Source organism: Stegastes partitus, unplaced genomic scaffold, assembly GCF_000690725.1.
Source record: "Stegastes partitus isolate 25-593 unplaced genomic scaffold, Stegastes_partitus-1.0.2 Scaffold1921, whole genome shotgun sequence".
Lineage (NCBI taxonomy): Eukaryota > Metazoa > Chordata > Actinopteri > Pomacentridae > Stegastes > Stegastes partitus.
The window spans coordinates 34,182-50,429 of NW_007579652.1; the positions used below are offsets into that span (position 1 = coordinate 34,182).

Below are 16,248 nucleotides of genomic sequence, written 5' to 3' on the forward strand. Positions count from 1 at the left end.
TCACTACCAAATGAGGACCAGAGACGTGTTAGTTTAGCTGTTTAGTGAATCATCTGTTTAATATACGATCTTCGTGAGGGAGCTCGTACATTGAACCGCTCGGTGCCGTCGGGCTGCAGCAGTCAGCGGAGACGTTAAACCTCGAGCCCAGCCTCAGCATGACCTGACCGGACAGCTGCAGGCTTTCCGCCCCGTTCTCCTGACCAGGTAAAGTCTGCCGGTGACCGGTTTGACCCGAGACGGTGTTTCGGTTTTAATAAAACGAACCCGTACTGCTGGCGTTTAGAGGCAGCTAACTGTTAGCTGGCTAACGTTTCACCATATCTAATTGGAGGAATTGTTTAATGCTGGTTGTCATAATTAGATATTTTTAAGACGTGATAGTATAATTCAGTCAGTTCTAGCTATTTTTGATGTGGACATTGGATATTATAATTTGTCTCAGTCGTCTATAGACTTGTTTAGCCATCATATGGACAAAGGTGTTTGATCCTGACTGATGTTCTTACAGCTAATAACGACATTTACTGGAGACAGATATTAATACCTTCAATACTGACTCACTAATAACAGTGGAAACAATATGAACATGCTGTGTTAGTGTTGCTGCTGTCACATGGTATATAATCCAAACTGCAGGGTGGATGATATGGGATTAATGAATGGCATATGACAAAATGAGCACTAAATGGTGGCATCTTGTGTTCATTTGACTCATCTTGAGATGTAGGCTGGAAAAAATACAGTTTGGCTGCAGTGTATCTTTAAGATGGAAAAAAAATACAGGGTTTTAAGTATTTATTTTGGGTCTTCATCACAAATGCAGATATGAAAATACAGACTCTCTTTGGATCCAAGGACACGGCTGGACAATGAAGCTGAAGAGTTTATCATGACAACATTTTTTTTTTTTTAGTCAATGTCAGTAATTGTTGATCATTTTGATAACCAAAAAAATGACAATGAATGGGGAAAGGAATGATCTCACCTTCATATTAAATAAAGAGATCAATTAACACCTGGTGACCAAGGCAAACCTACTGTACTGAACTGAGGTTTGGGTTGCATGTGGCCGGCCTGGACCAGGTATCGCTGGACGGGGACCCCAATGCCAAGTCTGTCAACCGTCAGAGCAGGCCGCCAGGATCACACCTACGCAGAGGTGGTTGGGGGACACAGGGATCTGGGTTTAGACCGTAAAGCCTGTCTTATGAGGACAACCACCAGTCCTTGCCAGGCACAAATTAGGGTGGCTGCAGACTAGCGTGCCTTGGTGACCTTCAGGAAAACCACAGGGGATCAGCTGAGGGTGAAGGGGCTCCATTATCAAGAGATATACCAGGCTGTTTATGAGCCACACTTGGTTTGTTAATGCAACTGAACTTAACATGTTCAATATGTGCTTTCATGGAGGTAAAACTATCAAACATTTAGTCGTCAGTTTTCTTACTGGTTTTGATGAAGTGTCTGTCATTGGTTGGTTTCATTCTCGCTTTATCTGCCACACCTTTTCAAAAACATATTAAAAGCGAGATTAGACTTTGTGATGAATAAGTCATCACCTAAATATACCAAGGCATAGTGCTTTTCAAATGTTAAAAAGCCTTTCGTAAATGGGCTTAGTGTCTGCACATTTACAAAAGCAAAATATTTGTTAAAACTTCTGGCTGATTTGCCTTAAAAAAAAATCAGTTTGCCAAAAAATGTCTCCAGAAATTTCCCAGTGTTGGGCACCAGGGACAAACTGTAGCATCGTTCTGGCAATAATAAGAAGTGTGCCACTACTTTGAGAGGTTCCTCAGCAGTTGTGGCTTTGTGCTATAGATCAGAAGGTCATGGCTTCCAGGCTGCCACTGTTGGGACCTCAACCCTGTCTGCTCCACCACAGCTTCCTAACAAGCTCCGATATGCAGAAAAAAGAATTTCCCCTTGCAGAATAAATAAGGTGTATAACATTTAAATAAAAATAAACATGTTCACCAGTGCTTTGTGCTATGTTTCCCATTTATAGCATTTCTAGCAAAAATAGTTTTCAAGTAAACAGCTGTGGTTGATCTTTGGCAATACAGCCCCAAATCTGTGGCAAAATTACATCTTCACTTGCAGATTACATTTGTGGCAACACCGCAGTGGACTTCTTGTGACTTTGTGGAAAACGTATTACTGGCTTGCAGCAGATTCATGTTTTATGCAGTGTTAATAATAATAATGAGACTGAAGTTGTTTGCAGTGTCGCCTCAAAGTAAGAAAGTTGTGAGTTTGAATCTGCTGTTCTCCCACAAGATTTATTCAGATATAGCGTTCTGTCCACAGTCCAAACACATGCGTGATTCTAAACTGACCATAGGTATGAATGTGAGCATAGATGGTTGTTTTTTGTTGTTATCTCTTTATATTACTTTCAAAAAAAGGATGAAATGTAATATATGTAGACATAAATGCCCATATAATTTCCTCAAGCCCAAGGTGACGGCCTCAGATGTTTTCATCCAAAGAACAGCTGAAATCCTAAATATACTCGGGTGACAATGAAATAAAACCAATAAAAGAAGAAAAACTGTGAAGCTGGAACTAGATGGTGCTCGGTGCAATTTTACAGGGAAATGATCAAAGTAGTTAAAGATATTTTTGTCGACTGACTAATTTTAAATTGACTAATCTGTTCTGCCCGGCACAATATTTTAGCTCTGCACTAGTCTCCAGATACCTCTGGAAGAGCGTGATAAAGGAGAAGTTAATGAAAGTCTTGCAATTCTGAGCAGTGATAAAATCAGGTGGAGCTGTTTTCATCTTTTGTTCATGTCTCACATCAGCCTCCCTCACATGCAGTAAGTGTGAACTCACAGTCAGAGGAGCAGCTTCAGTAAATGTCAGAATAGCTGTTAAATTGTTAATGTTAAGCTGAAGATATATAAATTAGGACTTTGATGCACAGTTTATTGTTTTGTAACTGAAGGAGCGGAGATGTAGAGACTGTAAAACCTTTGACTGCTGCAGTCCAACAGCTTCACAGCCTGTTCAGATCATCAACCGTGCAGCACCATCACGATCAAGACAAAAGGGCCAAAGATGATTATAAAATATTCGACAACTAAAAAAAAAAAAAATAGTCGATTGATATTCATTGTGAAGTCAGACTGTCCAGAGCGACTCATGGCATTAGACAGCGTTCCTAAGCTCTCACTAGCAGCCAAAATCCAAAGTCTTTACTCTGTTGCATCAAAAGAACAGTGAATAGGTGAAGACGCATCATGTAAATGTTTGCTGTAGTGCTCAACAAACGACTAATCTGTGATAAATATCTTCTCAGTTGTCGAATGTTCTAAAAGTGAAATTGGCAGCCACCTCTGCTGTGACCCGGAGGGACCGAGACGCTGTAAAGGAAGAGGACAAACTAAAGCTTATTACAGAGACACACTCGGGGATCTGCCTTTCTTCTAAGACCAGATTTAGGGCAGTGAGTTGCCATAGAGACAGCAGCGCCCCGCTGTGTGGCGCTCTCATGTTCCTTTTGTCTGCCAGGTACATAACATGGAAATTAATATAATGACTTTAAACACCTCGTTTAGTCAGCCGGCAGCCTGTGTGTGTGTGTGTGTGTGTGTGTGCGCAGCGAGCTGATGTGCGGCTTCACGGGTTCTCAGAGGGAAGTTTTTCGCTTTTATTTCTCTCACATGATTTTGCTGATCATGTAGCCTTGATTTAAAAATGTTTAATTGAACCTGTAACTTCAACCAGAAACTGTATTAGAGATCTGAATTTTACCATAAAAAATACAGTGTTGAGCCGAAAGGTCTGGAAGGCAATTTCTGCTGCAAAAGGAGAAAAAAATGAAATGTTTTGAATGACAAAAATAAACAAACTTCTGTGATACTGACTTAACGTTATGACACTGAGGGCATTTACAAACCTGTGGAGACTCTGGTTTGTTCACTCCCTTTGGGCCGAGCTGATCACATTAGTCACACTCAGATGCAAATCACACAGAGAAAGATTGTGTTCCAGTCACAAAGCAGTGCTACAGCGGGTTGTTTTTGGTAGGAATGTCATCTACCTTGAAGTGTCCCAACTATAATGCGGTCACTATCCATCCATCCATTATCTATAGACCGCTTAATCCTCACTGGGGTCGTGGGGGACTAGAGCCTATCCCAGCTAACTTAGGACAAAGGCAGGGGACACCGAGTCACCTTGCAGCCCATGCGTACACTATCATGAGCAAAATCAATTGGTGCCATCAGCCAGCCAGACAATTCTAAGATGTATAACCCCAAACAAACAATTAAGTAGCTTCCTTGATATTTTGGCACCTTTAGGACCCTCTTCTTGGGTTTACTTCCTTGCTCCTGCCCCAGACACATCTAACCAATCAGCAGAGCGGACAGTCGAATGTGGCTTTAAGTGATGCAGTTCTGTTGACTTTCATTTTTCTGTGTATGTGTGTGAGCTGACACCAAACCAGGGACAAAGCACAAAAGCTTTCATACCTCATGAGGCCCAGAGCAGACAAACAGTAGGTTAGAAAACACTCCCATCTTTTGACTCACCTCATAAGTTTAACTAAAATTCTGACTTTGTGTGTTATGCAGAACTAAGACAACAACCTGTTACTCAATGATGGCATGCAGAAGAGTGCAGTGTGCGCTATTTTAATTTTTTTACACCAAAATGAATGGATTTAATTGTGAAGTTGATGTGAGGTCAGCCCGAGTTTCATGTTAAAACTTACCATCAAATTTGTTAGAATTTTAAATATACTGATTTTAACTTTTGACCTGTCGTTTGTCGTACAACGTGATGAGCTGCTACACTTCGTAAGTCAGCCGCCTAGTAGATCTACATTTATTATTACATATTATTATTACCATTAATTCTCTGACACAAGTTTCTTAAATACGATTTTCTGCTTTTTGGGGGTTTATAAATTAATGTCTTTCGTTATTGGATTGTTGTTCCAGGATTTTGAAAATGCTGCTGAGCTCTCAGGACATAGATTTTTCTTTTGGCATTTTATAGACGAAATGATCAACTGGCAAATCAACAAAATTGTCGTATTAATCGATTACACAATATTTCGTGGTTGTGGCCCTCGTCATCACTCTCTTAGAGGGTGTCAGAGTAATTACACTAATGTTGTTGAATTAATGTGGTCATAATTTATTAATGTTATGTGTTCTAATGAAGATTGAATTGAAAACCAGTCTCATCATGATCAGCCGTGAAAGATTTGCGACATTTTCTTTTCAGACAGTCACAAATTTCCAACAGCGTGTGTGAAAGCCAAATGAAGCACTGACCAAGTGCACACGTCATTTAACAGTGGAGCTCAGTTGCAGCTAAGAGTGAACAAAGATGGCCTTACTTTTACTGTCTGCTAAAGGTCTCTGATTAGCATCTCTCATTATTAATGCCATCCTATTTTGGGGAACCTGAACAAGTCTTATCTTTGTAACCAATACTCACTTTCATGAAATGATGCCTTCGGATCAGGTGTCCACTTTATTTCCTTCTTAAGACATTCATCCCTTTGCATTTCCCTCTTATAGGGTTACCACTCTGCATCTCCCCTGCTATTTTGTAAGAGGGTTTTGGCCTGCAGATCTGGATTTGCTGTGAATTATTTACAGGAGAAGTTTATTTGTAGGGGCTGATGGGCGTACCTCATTACCTGATAGTCTCTGTCCTGGTTGGCTTTGACGGACATATGTCACTGTACTTCAATGACTGTAGTGTTATCGAGGAAACTGAACACTTTCTAGGAGTGGAAGTCCCTTGGGCTGCATCTCCTCTCGTATCGAAGCCGTTTAGTCATCCTATAGGTCAGCTTTTCCGTTGCGCTGGGAGCTCTCAGCACCCTGACTTCTCCTTAAGGAGGTGGAGACGATGATGGAAACCTCAGCGGTCGTCAGGCTGCGGTACGAGGAGCTGATGTTTTACGCAGCCTGTGTTTGTAACTGCTGGTCTGTGTGTCTGTGTGTTTGTGTGTGTCTGGAAGGCAGAGTGTTTAGGAGGGGAGGAGGAGGAGGCGGCGGCGGCGGCATGCGTATGGGCAGCAGCTGGAGGTGGCAGCTCTCCCGGGCCATGCGACTCGCAATGCGCTGGTGCCGGCTGTGCCGCCTGCAGAGGGGAGGCCGAGGCGGCGGCAGCAGCAGCAAACCGTGGATCAGCGGCAGGTTGTTGGAGCTGTGGAGCTACAGCAAGCTGCTGCTGCAGTCGCTTTATTACAACAGTCTCACCAACTTTGACACTCTGCTGGACTGTGCGTTCGAACCCGTCTACTGGATTGTGGATAACGTGACTCGCTGGTTTGGAGTGGTATGCTCTCTTCTCTCCTCTTTTATTTCTACACTCCTCTCTGCTTTCCTTACTCATGCCCCTCTTCTCTGTGTCAGGTGTTTGTCTGTCTCGTCACCCTTCTGACGTCCTCGGTTGTGGTCATCGTCTACCTGTTTGTCCTACCCACAATCCTCAGCAGTTACCCTGTGCACTGGATTGTCTGGCACCTCTGCTGCGGCCACTGGCTTCTCGTCATGGTGGTCTTCCATTACTACAAGGCCACCACCACCTCACCGGGACACCCGCCAAAGGTACCAACTCCTCACAGGCCGACAAGTATTGTGACATATCAGCTTAAAACTATTTTAAGTGATAAGTCAAGACCTTTTCTACTGTAAACTAATGTGAAGCTACATGGTAGAACAGGCAGCAAGAAAGCTTTTGCTCCTTCAGTGTTTTATTTGGAGACAAAAGAGAAAGACCACTTACTTAAAGAGCCCATATTCTGCTTTTTTGGGGTTTTCCCTTTGTCATCAGTATGTGATATATCTGCTTTATTGTGCATGTAAAAGGTCTGCAAACTTGGAAAGCCCAAAGTCCACACAGAAGGGAGTTATTCTCTGTCACAGGAAACACTGCTCCTGACTTCTCTGTGCCGTCCAGCTTCCTCTTGTGTTACTTATTTACATCACCATGCTACTCATTTGCATAACACCTACCTTGTGGCTCATTTGGCTTCGCAGCCAGCCATTGTTTCCTCAGTAGAACTGCTTTTATCAGAGTCCCTATAACTTTAGATCTGGGGTTATGGTTTGTAACCAATGTTGACCAGTCAGAGCAGACTGGGCTTTTCAGGAGAGCTTTGTTAAACAGACAGGAGCTCAAACAGAGTGTTTGAGACAAAGGATGAGAGGAGGTGCTGCAGCAATGTACAGTATGGAAAAAATTGTTTTTTAAAATATTAAACTTGTGAACGTATTCTAGTAACCCCCCAAAAATAAAATTATGAATCAGTAAATGTGCATAATATGGGCTCTTTAACACTATATGGGTTTATTCATTTGTTGAAATTTCTGTCTGCTTCTTGAAGCCATGTGTTTAGTCTAACTTCTGTTCCATTAAGGCTGTAACATATCCTCTTTCTTTGGTTGCATTTTGTTTCTTTTAGGACAAAATTCACATCCCCTCTGTGTCCATCTGTAAGAAATGTATCACACCAAAACCACCGAGGACGCACCACTGCAGCATCTGCAACGTGTAAGATCATCAGGCTGTTCTATTGTTGGGGGAGGAAGTCAGTTTACTGTCTTTTTGGCCCATCGTAATAATGTTTGTCATGTTACAGGTGTGTTTTGAAGATGGACCACCACTGTCGTATCCTTCCAATCAGCAAAAACCAAGAGGAGAATGCATGACAACGAATGTTATATTGTTTACTTTTTAAACGTTGTGTGCTTTGTGCTGTTCCACTCATTGTACGTGTTGAACTGAACATGTTTCCAGCCTGGTTGAACAACTGTGTCGGCCATTTCAATCATCGCTACTTCTACTCGTTCTGCGTCTACATGACTCTGGGCTGCATCTACTGCAGCATCAGCAGCAGGGACTTGTTTCTGGAGGCCTACAATGCTATAGAGGTGAGGCTCCATGACTGTCACAAAGAAGGATTTTAACTTTTGCTACTACTTTCGGTGCAAAAAGATTTTTCTCTTTCACCTCCAGGCTAAACTCTGCCAGTCTAGATGGACTCAAACTGGGCTCATCGGCACTTTCCATGATGTTCACGCTAATGAAACCAGTTTAGTTGAGGAGCTATGATGAAATGTCTTCAACAGCAGCACCTGTCAGACATAGTAAGAAGGTAGAATTTGAGCTCAGGTGGCAAATGACGGCCGAAACAGGAAACCTGAAAACGATCTATGTTCGTCCTCTGCTCTCATATTTACCTCTGATTAAGTGCTCCAGCTGGTAAACAAACAACTTTCGGCTTTGGATGCTAATTAGGTTTAAAGTTTGGATGACGTCTGTGTCCAAAGATCACCGTGTACGAACAGGATCGAGCTCAGTCAAGTTGTAACTTACTCATATTGTATGGAATGTTTTGATGCTGAGCCAAAATGAGCTGGAAAAGCAACGAGCTGAACCATGTGTGGGAGACATCTGAGAGTGAAGTAACATTATTTATGTTATTATAATTAGGGATCAAGTTGTTTTTGCCTTCAATCAGATCTGAGTCATTTAATATTTAGTGTCTGCTAAGATACTAAGTCCCAACCTGATCCCATTTTTGTAGATAATACGCACTGCAAGTACATTAAAGTTATTAAAATCAGCCAAATGTATGTCCATGACCACTGAATCTGCAGTGCATTATGGAAAAAATTGCATTCCTTCGTTCCAGTTGTTACTTAATGTTATGTGGGTGATCACAGACTGTGTTGTGCGGCTCCAGTAGGATACCGTCTGAAATGTCGTGATGTTTCAGTGTACTGTGGCTCCACAGGCTCCAAAAGACACTGAAAACCTGTATTCTCTACACGCAAGTCAGAACATGTAGTTTAGCTGCAGTACCTGGTTCTTGTTCTATACACTCTGTCTGATACTGTAGCAATATAAAGAGGCAGTCACTCGGACTATGGGCAGTTCCATTTTAGCTAATGGTAAATGGTCTGCACTTAAATAGCGCTCTTCTACCTTAGTGGTACTCAAAGCGCTTTACAATGTTTTCTCATCCTCTGAGACCTGTGTGGCAAAACAAATGATCAGGATCAGTTTGGTGCTGATACTGATCACTTAGAAAAACCCCTTGAAGGGCCTTGTTCCTGGTCTGGAACATCATTTTATGACATCTGTAAATATCCTTTTATAAAATTTGACTACAGATTGACACCATCTGTCCTGTGTCCTTCAGACTTACTACCAGACCCCTCCTCCAGACTACACCTTCAGAGAAACCACTGCTCATAAGAGCATCATCTTCCTCTGGGTGCTAACCAGGTGAGCAACACCTTTGTTTCATAAAGTTGACAACATCATACAGACGGCTCAGGTTGTAATGTGTCCTCGTGTCGTCCCTGCAGCTCAGTGGCAGTGGCTCTGGGAGGACTCACCTTGTGGCATAGCATGCTCATCAGCAGAGGAGAGACCAGCGTGGAGCGACACATCAACCGCAAAGAGGCCAAGAGACTGAGGGAGAAGGACAAGGTAGGTACATCCTTGTACAAAATCAAGTGGCTTATACTGCACATACATACATGCTGCAGTATAACACATAGGAAGTGTTTCTGCTTCATGACTAAGATGGAGGAGAAGCTTCTGAAGAGCTCTGAATGCAGGGTTTGAAATGAGTCATTGGAATGTAGCAGTTTAACACATGGTATACACACATGGTGGACTATGGAAAATTTCCCCATTAAAATATCTATAAAAAAAAACAAAAAACAACAACAAAACCAGTGTCATGTGTTGTGTTGACTTGGTACTGAAGTCATTCCAAACGCATCAATAGCAACAATATTAAAATTGCTCACGGTCAGTGTCGTTAAATCCCTTTTGCCTGCTGTAGCCGAAACACCGAATGATTCATCAGAGTGCTGAAACAATGAAAACTCAACACAGCATCTAAGAACTCCAGAAACCTTTGGAAAACCCTGCGCTCTGTGACTGCCACTAATACTGAACAGAACACACGAAGAAGCCCATTTTAATACAGAAACTTCAATAGAATCAACTCTCTGTGCAAAGTGTCACATATATATTTAGAGAATGCAACAATGGCCGTCACCGTTTCTTCTCTTCCATCGCAGGTGTTCAGAAATCCATATCATCACGGTAAAATGAACAACTTGAAGTTACTGTTTGGTGTGGAGAAAAGGAGGTGAGTTCAGCCCCTGATTCAGATCTGAGCTTCCTGAATTATCAAACTTAGAGACAGATGAACAGGAGTTATCGTCGACCTCCGAGATTCTTCAGCTTCATTTGGAAATAGAACAGAGTCTGATTGAAGTCTGCAGTCTGGGTCGTGTGCTCAGCATGAGTCTAACATCAGAGAAACTTATTAGAAGTCTGCGTGATGCTCTGATAATGTGTTCTGAGTTTGTGGCCCCACTGAAAATTGTTCCTAACCACACAGACAATGTCAAATGTTAATAAGAATTACAGCATGTATTCATTTCTGATTTTAAATAGTGAACAAATAAGCAGTATTCTTTGCTCTGAACCGCTGACAGCTTCCCACTAGTGTAAATGAACTGACCATGCAAATGACCTGAGCTTGTTTTAGATAAATAGCTTAGATGTGAAACCACAGACACACACTGTAGATGTGGAATATTTTTGTGACTTTGTGGCTGTGAACTCTTAGTAACTATAGCACTATAATAAACTAAACACACAATGTCCACAAGTCAGCGCGTCACAGCTCAGTCTGTTCATGTTTTCAACTGTTGTTTTCTGACATGTTTATGAGTTTAGAAACACATTTAAGAATGTTCTGGGACCAATTTTGATGGGACCAAGATATGTCAAGTCTTCAGATCTGAGCTCAGTTAGTCGTTTGTCATAAAGACTTTTTTAGAGCATCAGCAGCTGATGATTGTTGTCGCCAAAAGAAGACATACCCCTTCACCTTTGCACTAGATAGAAATAGAACACACTGGTGGCCACCTTCTTGTAGGAAAGGACACACTACAGTTGTTGTTCTGAGCGTTTGTCATTTTGTTGTTGTCTTTTCATTCACTAGATAGACCAGGTGTCTACTTGGATGTCAGTGATGTTTAATCTAACTCTTGTCTGTCTGTGACTAAATTCTCTCTTCATGTACGGTTTGTCGATTCAAAACTTTGTTTTTCAGCCACATTTCAGCTCATTTATTCTTCTGCTCCTCAGTCACTGGTTCACTCGGGTCCTCTTGCCCTCCAGCCATCTTCCCAGTGGAGACGGCATCATGTGGGAGTGCACCTTCTCCAGGAGAGACCCCATGGCCATCTGAGGTCCAGCCTTAAATTCCTCTACCACATCAAAAACCTTAAATCTGCATTTAGACTACAAGCAACATGGTGGATGTGTCGCAGCGAGAAGCTCCATCAGTTTCAGTCTGCTACACAAAGAAAAATATGTTTTTACACAAATCAGGAGCTGCACTAATCCAAAGTGAGGAGCACATGGAAGACACTACTGACGAAACTTCTTATGATCCTTTCCACCTGTCAGCCTTGCACAAGAGGTCTGACGTGAGACCGCAACGATGCTGACTGATTGGATTTCTGGGTGCTGCTGGTCAGCATCCTCCTCCAGCATAAACCCAACCATTAGTCAAGACACGACTAAGAATTGTACATTTCTTGGACTGAAAATCCACACAACAGACTCTTTCTTAAAAGTGTGTGAGATGGATGGATGAAAACACTGTAGGTTGCGGGTACAGCGCATTAAAGGTGCTTTGTGTTGCATTTTTCAAACATCAAATCAGCACATTGTAAACTGATACTTTGATATGATTAATAGCTGCCGTCTTACTCCAGTTGTGTTGTTAATGTGATCAAATTAATACTATATTTCCCTGAAACTCTGCTTCTTTACTGCAGGTGTTTCCTATCTTTGCCTTTAAGTGTTTTGTTTTCCATTTGGAAACAACTTTATTCTATCAACCTTATTTCCCTGATAGGAGCACCACTCTCTTGTTAATTCGTGCTGTAAAACGGTCCAGCAGATCTAAATCTGACTTGTGGGCTGGAGACGTAAAAAGAAAAGACTGGCTGTCTTGTCAGAGAAGCTCTCCTGTGTTTACACTGCAGTAATGTGCCAGCATGAATGTGCTCATGATTCATTGATGATAAAAGTGCAAAACACAGCACCAATAACATCTGTACTGATCAGTGGCTCAGTGTTCAGTCAGCGACCTGAGCCTGTTTATTCGAAAGGTCTTTAAGCTTTTATTGTATAATTTGTGTATAATGACTGTTTGTGTCTTAAATATCATGAGATGAAAACGTAATTTCAATATTAATTTCTGATTTGTTTGATAGGTGTCCTGTGATTATTTCAATAACTCTCTGAAATCTTATGTTTACTACCCTCGATGTTTACACCTTCAGTTTAACTGTTGTGTGTTTTGAAAGCGTGTGCTGATGAGATTGATTTTGAAACTGGTCTGGGCTTGTGTTCTGGTGCCAAAGAGCGAAAAACCAAGAGTTTGATTCACTTTTCTTCAACTTCTGACTTGAATCTTTTGCTTGTTCAACAATTTAAAGGTGGAGTCTGTGGTTCTGTAGAAAGATTGTTGAGCTCGTTCGCATGTTCAAGGTAAATACTTTCAATTAATCAGTGGTATTAATAGCAGAATAATGTGTGGATCGGTTTGAGATCCTGTGTTTGTTCCATTTACAGAGCGAGGGCTGTGAATGTATATTGGGTTTCCATCTATACTAAACAGACAGCTAGCGGGCGTGAGGAGATATTCACTGACTGACAAAGTGTATTGCAATAGAATCACTGACTCCACTTTTAAGAAAATGGAAAAAACCCACACAACACCCAATTTCTTACCTTCAACATTTCATTTTTGGATGCTGGTAAAAAAAGTTGTTGTGTGCCTTGTTTGGATCTTCAGCCTTGAAATTGAGCCTCTATAAATAAGTAAATCAGGCACTGTGAAATGTAATTCTGTATTTTTAATTAAGATTTTTCACTGCTACGTGTTCACATCAGTGACTTCATGATGGATGAGTTGGATGTGTAGTTGCCATAGAAACATGACGTCCACCTATGATATCATTTGTAATCAAAAGGAGCTGTGCTCTGGTTTGAATTTTCTTTTTAAAATAAAACAAGTTTTTACAATTGTTTGTCATGTTTCCATTTGCAGGTGAAAACATGTGAAATGACGTCAGGAGCTTTGTGTGTAAATTACAAAGAAAAGTTTTAATGACATCTTAAGTTAGACATATCATATATTGTCTTATTTCCTTGGCATAAGTTGATGTGAGGTCCAAAGTCAGCCAACCTTTTCTGCAATGACGTAACATTAACTATGACACAGCGTCAATATTTGTTCAAATACAAGGCGGGTGTTTGACAGACTGTTCACATAACTTACAATCTTAATGCAAAGTACATTTACCTAAACAGATATTTAATTATGTAAAATGTATCCTAAAATTTCACTCGTGTCAGCGGATACGTTCAGAAGTGCTCGTTACGCGAGGACAGTTGGCACATCCACGATCTCCCGAGAGATCCGAATCAAACAAACCAGCTGCTGTTGAGACTCTACAGCTCAGTTACACATTCATCAGATGAGGAGATAAAAGGCTCCGCTGGGTTCTGCTCTCATCCTGCTGCACATTGGATCTTTTCCAGCAGCCCAACATCTCAAAATGTTCACTTTTGTGCTCCGTTTGTCTTCTCTCCTCATACAGGAGCCGTGTGTCTTCATCTGACAGTATGTTAATGTGGTGCAGGCGTTATCAATGTAAGAACTGTACAGCTGCACTCAAGTTATTTAAAACTTCAGGTCTTAGAAGATCCAAACGTGTCTGGATGTAGGAAGAAAGAAAAAACTTGGTGTGTCATTTCATTATTTTGTTGGCTGATAGAGGATCAGCTGAGTCGTTCCAAACTAGTGTCCCTGATCTCATTTGTCATTGTATTGATTCTAATCACTCCTGTGGTGTTACTATAGCGACTGATGTGTCTCTTTTCACTGTAACCTGACTTGTGATTTTAAATGCACTTTAAATTTCCAGGTTTTGCACGTTCAGTACTTAAACATTTAACAACCAAAAATTCAGTTTCATGACATGTTTGCTCTGATATGTAGAGAGAAGGACGACAAACATGAAGCGTATTATATATCAACAAACAAGTCATTCTATTCTTTAACTTAGACTAACCAGGCTCCACTGGTTTATGTGGATTTAAGCCGACCGGCCCACATCCTCTCACTTGTGCGTTCATGAAAATACAGACAGTTAAAACAAAAACATTTCAGTGTAACGTGAAATCAGCTGAGGAGGGAGGAGTTCAGGAAGATTCAGGAGGTGAAGGGTGCTGAATTGTTAATCTGAGGAGGGGGAGCTGCTGAGTGAGTTACACAGCTTCAATACTTGGTTTCTGGTCCTGGAGGTTCCTCTGAATTTGGTTGTATTTGAGGTACAGAATCATCTTCCACCAGGACTTCCCAAGAGGAACCTGTGAGGTGGATAAGACGGAGACTCGCTGTTATGGAGAATAAACTAGAACCACACAGTAACATTTCACTCGGTTACATGTTAGAATGTCGAGATAAATTAAAGGAAACCCAACATGAAGTGTCTTAAGAAGGTGTTGAGCCACCGTGTGCTGCCAGAACAGTTGTAATACGACTTGGCATTGGTTCTCCAAGTCTGAACTCTGCTGGAGTAATTTGCCACCGATGTGTAGTCAGTTTATTATATAGCACAAAGTTAAACGTTGAACAAAATCTCCAACAGTAGCAGCTGATCCTCACCACTCTCCTCTTGCCAGGACAGCTTCGCTCCTCACCAACCTCTTCTTATCATCGAGCGGCTTCGCCAACGCTCGCAGCACTCGAGCCCGAAATGGCAGAACCTGAATTACAGAGCAAAAGAAGAAAAATATTCATCTCTGTTACAGTAACGTGTTGACATAATACTACAGCTAAAAGATATACAAAGGTCTGGGTAGTTTTGGGGAAAACTTGGTTAAGTCTAAAGATAAAAGACGTAAATACAACAATAGTCTGATTGGCAAGCCTCATGCAATTAAAAGGTCTACAGCAGTTCTCAGATCAGACTGGATATTGTATGTGTGACGGATTATCTATACAGCTTGGTAGAATGATTCTATCAGCTTCAGGGGGTGATGTATTTTTGGGGGGATGCTCATCGTACATGCTACAATACTGTACGCACGCAGCGCAGAGGGTCAGTAACCTGGTACTTTTCATTTGATGGAGCGTTCTCTTTAGAATTCAGCAAGGAACCGGCTAAGGTTTATTTTCTAAATATTTTTATTTATTTTTTTCTTAAGTTTCCTCAAAGCCTAATTACTTGATTGTGGGTGAAGTAGGAAGTGTTCATCAGCATTGAGAGTATTGAACAACTTGACAAAATTCTTCAAATTAAAAAACGCTCTGAGTTTTACCTCATGTACAGGGAAGTGAGAAAGGGCATGGATGCACCGCAGTGAGGCAATCCGAACGTTCTGCAAAGGAAAGAAACAAGACAGCATCAGGACCTCTTGTTAGCGTTCATGTTCATGTTAATGGTTTAGAATAAGCAGCTCCAACTAATTAAGATACACTGAAACAGGGAAAACAATAAATACTGTTTTATTGGCTTTTATATTTTGTTGCATTTTCAGGATGGACATCATGTATTTGTTGTATAATAGCCTTAACACCAGTAAGAACATTGTCCACAGTAACCATGACACTGCTGTCACTGGTCTTCATCCTGTACCGAGGCTGTCTTATAAAATCATCCCAGAACGAGCAGTTTTACTGTCTGTGTGTGCACTGATCTCTCACTGACCATGGCTGGGCTGCAGATGAGGGGAATCAGCCTGTTGACTAAAGCCTCCAGCTGCTGTACGAGAGCTGCTGGAGGGTTGATGAGGACGGGCTCCAGGCAGGACAGAGTGGACAGCTGGACACCCTCATCAGGACACGTCAAGGCCTCCAGCAGCAGAGAGAGCAGCTGCACAGGGACGAAAAACTTTACATTAGCACTAAACAAAGGCGAACACAAGTTTTTAAACGGTCACAGGCAGTAACTATGTTGAAACATCTGGTTACTAACAGTGAAGTCTTACTCACCGCTGGTAGTTCAGTGACTTGAACCTGCTTGGGCAGCTTATTGACGATATTGGACAGAGCCTTCAAATAGTTAGGCTTCTTGTCTGTGGAGACAATGGCAATACAAAGATTAAACAAAAAAATTACTACAAACTGCTATGCTCCCAGTAGACCAA

The 16,248-nt window shown here is 41.5% G+C and overlaps 2 protein-coding genes across 4 annotated transcripts in view; one reads left to right on the forward strand and one right to left on the reverse strand.

The window, feature by feature from the left end:
* Positions 1-83: 83 nt before the first annotated feature.
* LOC103373193 (probable palmitoyltransferase ZDHHC16) lies at positions 84-13,116 on the forward strand. 3 transcript variants are annotated; one of them, XM_008303033.1, is made up of 10 exons: positions 84-207; positions 5,996-6,315; positions 6,393-6,587; positions 7,445-7,533; positions 7,622-7,650; positions 7,780-7,913; positions 9,188-9,273; positions 9,357-9,480; positions 10,083-10,153; positions 11,164-13,116. In XM_008303033.1, the coding sequence occupies exons 2-10, from the start codon at positions 6,040-6,042 to the stop codon at positions 11,264-11,266; spliced, it is 1,107 nt and encodes a 368-aa protein (XP_008301255.1). In that variant the 5' UTR covers positions 84-207; positions 5,996-6,039; the 3' UTR covers positions 11,267-13,116. The 3 variants fall into 3 exon arrangements, with proteins under 3 accessions (XP_008301255.1, XP_008301256.1, XP_008301254.1); XM_008303034.1 differs by having other exon boundaries at positions 6,000-6,315; XM_008303032.1 differs by lacking the exon at positions 84-207 and having other exon boundaries at positions 5,887-6,315.
* Positions 13,117-13,178: 62 nt separating this feature from the next.
* Positions 13,179-16,248, reverse strand: part of mms19 (MMS19 homolog, cytosolic iron-sulfur assembly component) — a 20,514-nt gene continuing 17,444 nt past the window's right edge. Inside the window, exons 27-31 of the mRNA XM_008303037.1 lie at positions 16,094-16,176; positions 15,810-15,974; positions 15,421-15,480; positions 14,765-14,865; positions 13,179-14,466 (exon numbers count right to left, since the gene is read on the reverse strand). Coding sequence (XP_008301259.1) covers positions 14,436-14,466; positions 14,765-14,865; positions 15,421-15,480; positions 15,810-15,974; positions 16,094-16,176 — 440 coding nt within the window. The 3' untranslated portion in view covers positions 13,179-14,435. The remainder of the gene's footprint in view (positions 14,467-14,764; positions 14,866-15,420; positions 15,481-15,809; positions 15,975-16,093; positions 16,177-16,248) is intronic.

Coding starts and splice junctions, on each gene's coding strand:
- LOC103373193 (XM_008303032.1), top strand. CDS start 5,887: ATGGAAACCTCAGCGGTCGTCAGGCTGCGGTACGAGGAGCTGATGTTT. Junction 6,316..6,392: donor TGACTCGCTGGTTTGGAGTG/GTATGCTCTCTT, acceptor TCTCTGTGTCAG/GTGTTTGTCTGTCTCGTCAC. Junction 7,914..9,187: donor AGGCCTACAATGCTATAGAG/GTGAGGCTCCAT, acceptor TGTGTCCTTCAG/ACTTACTACCAGACCCCTCC.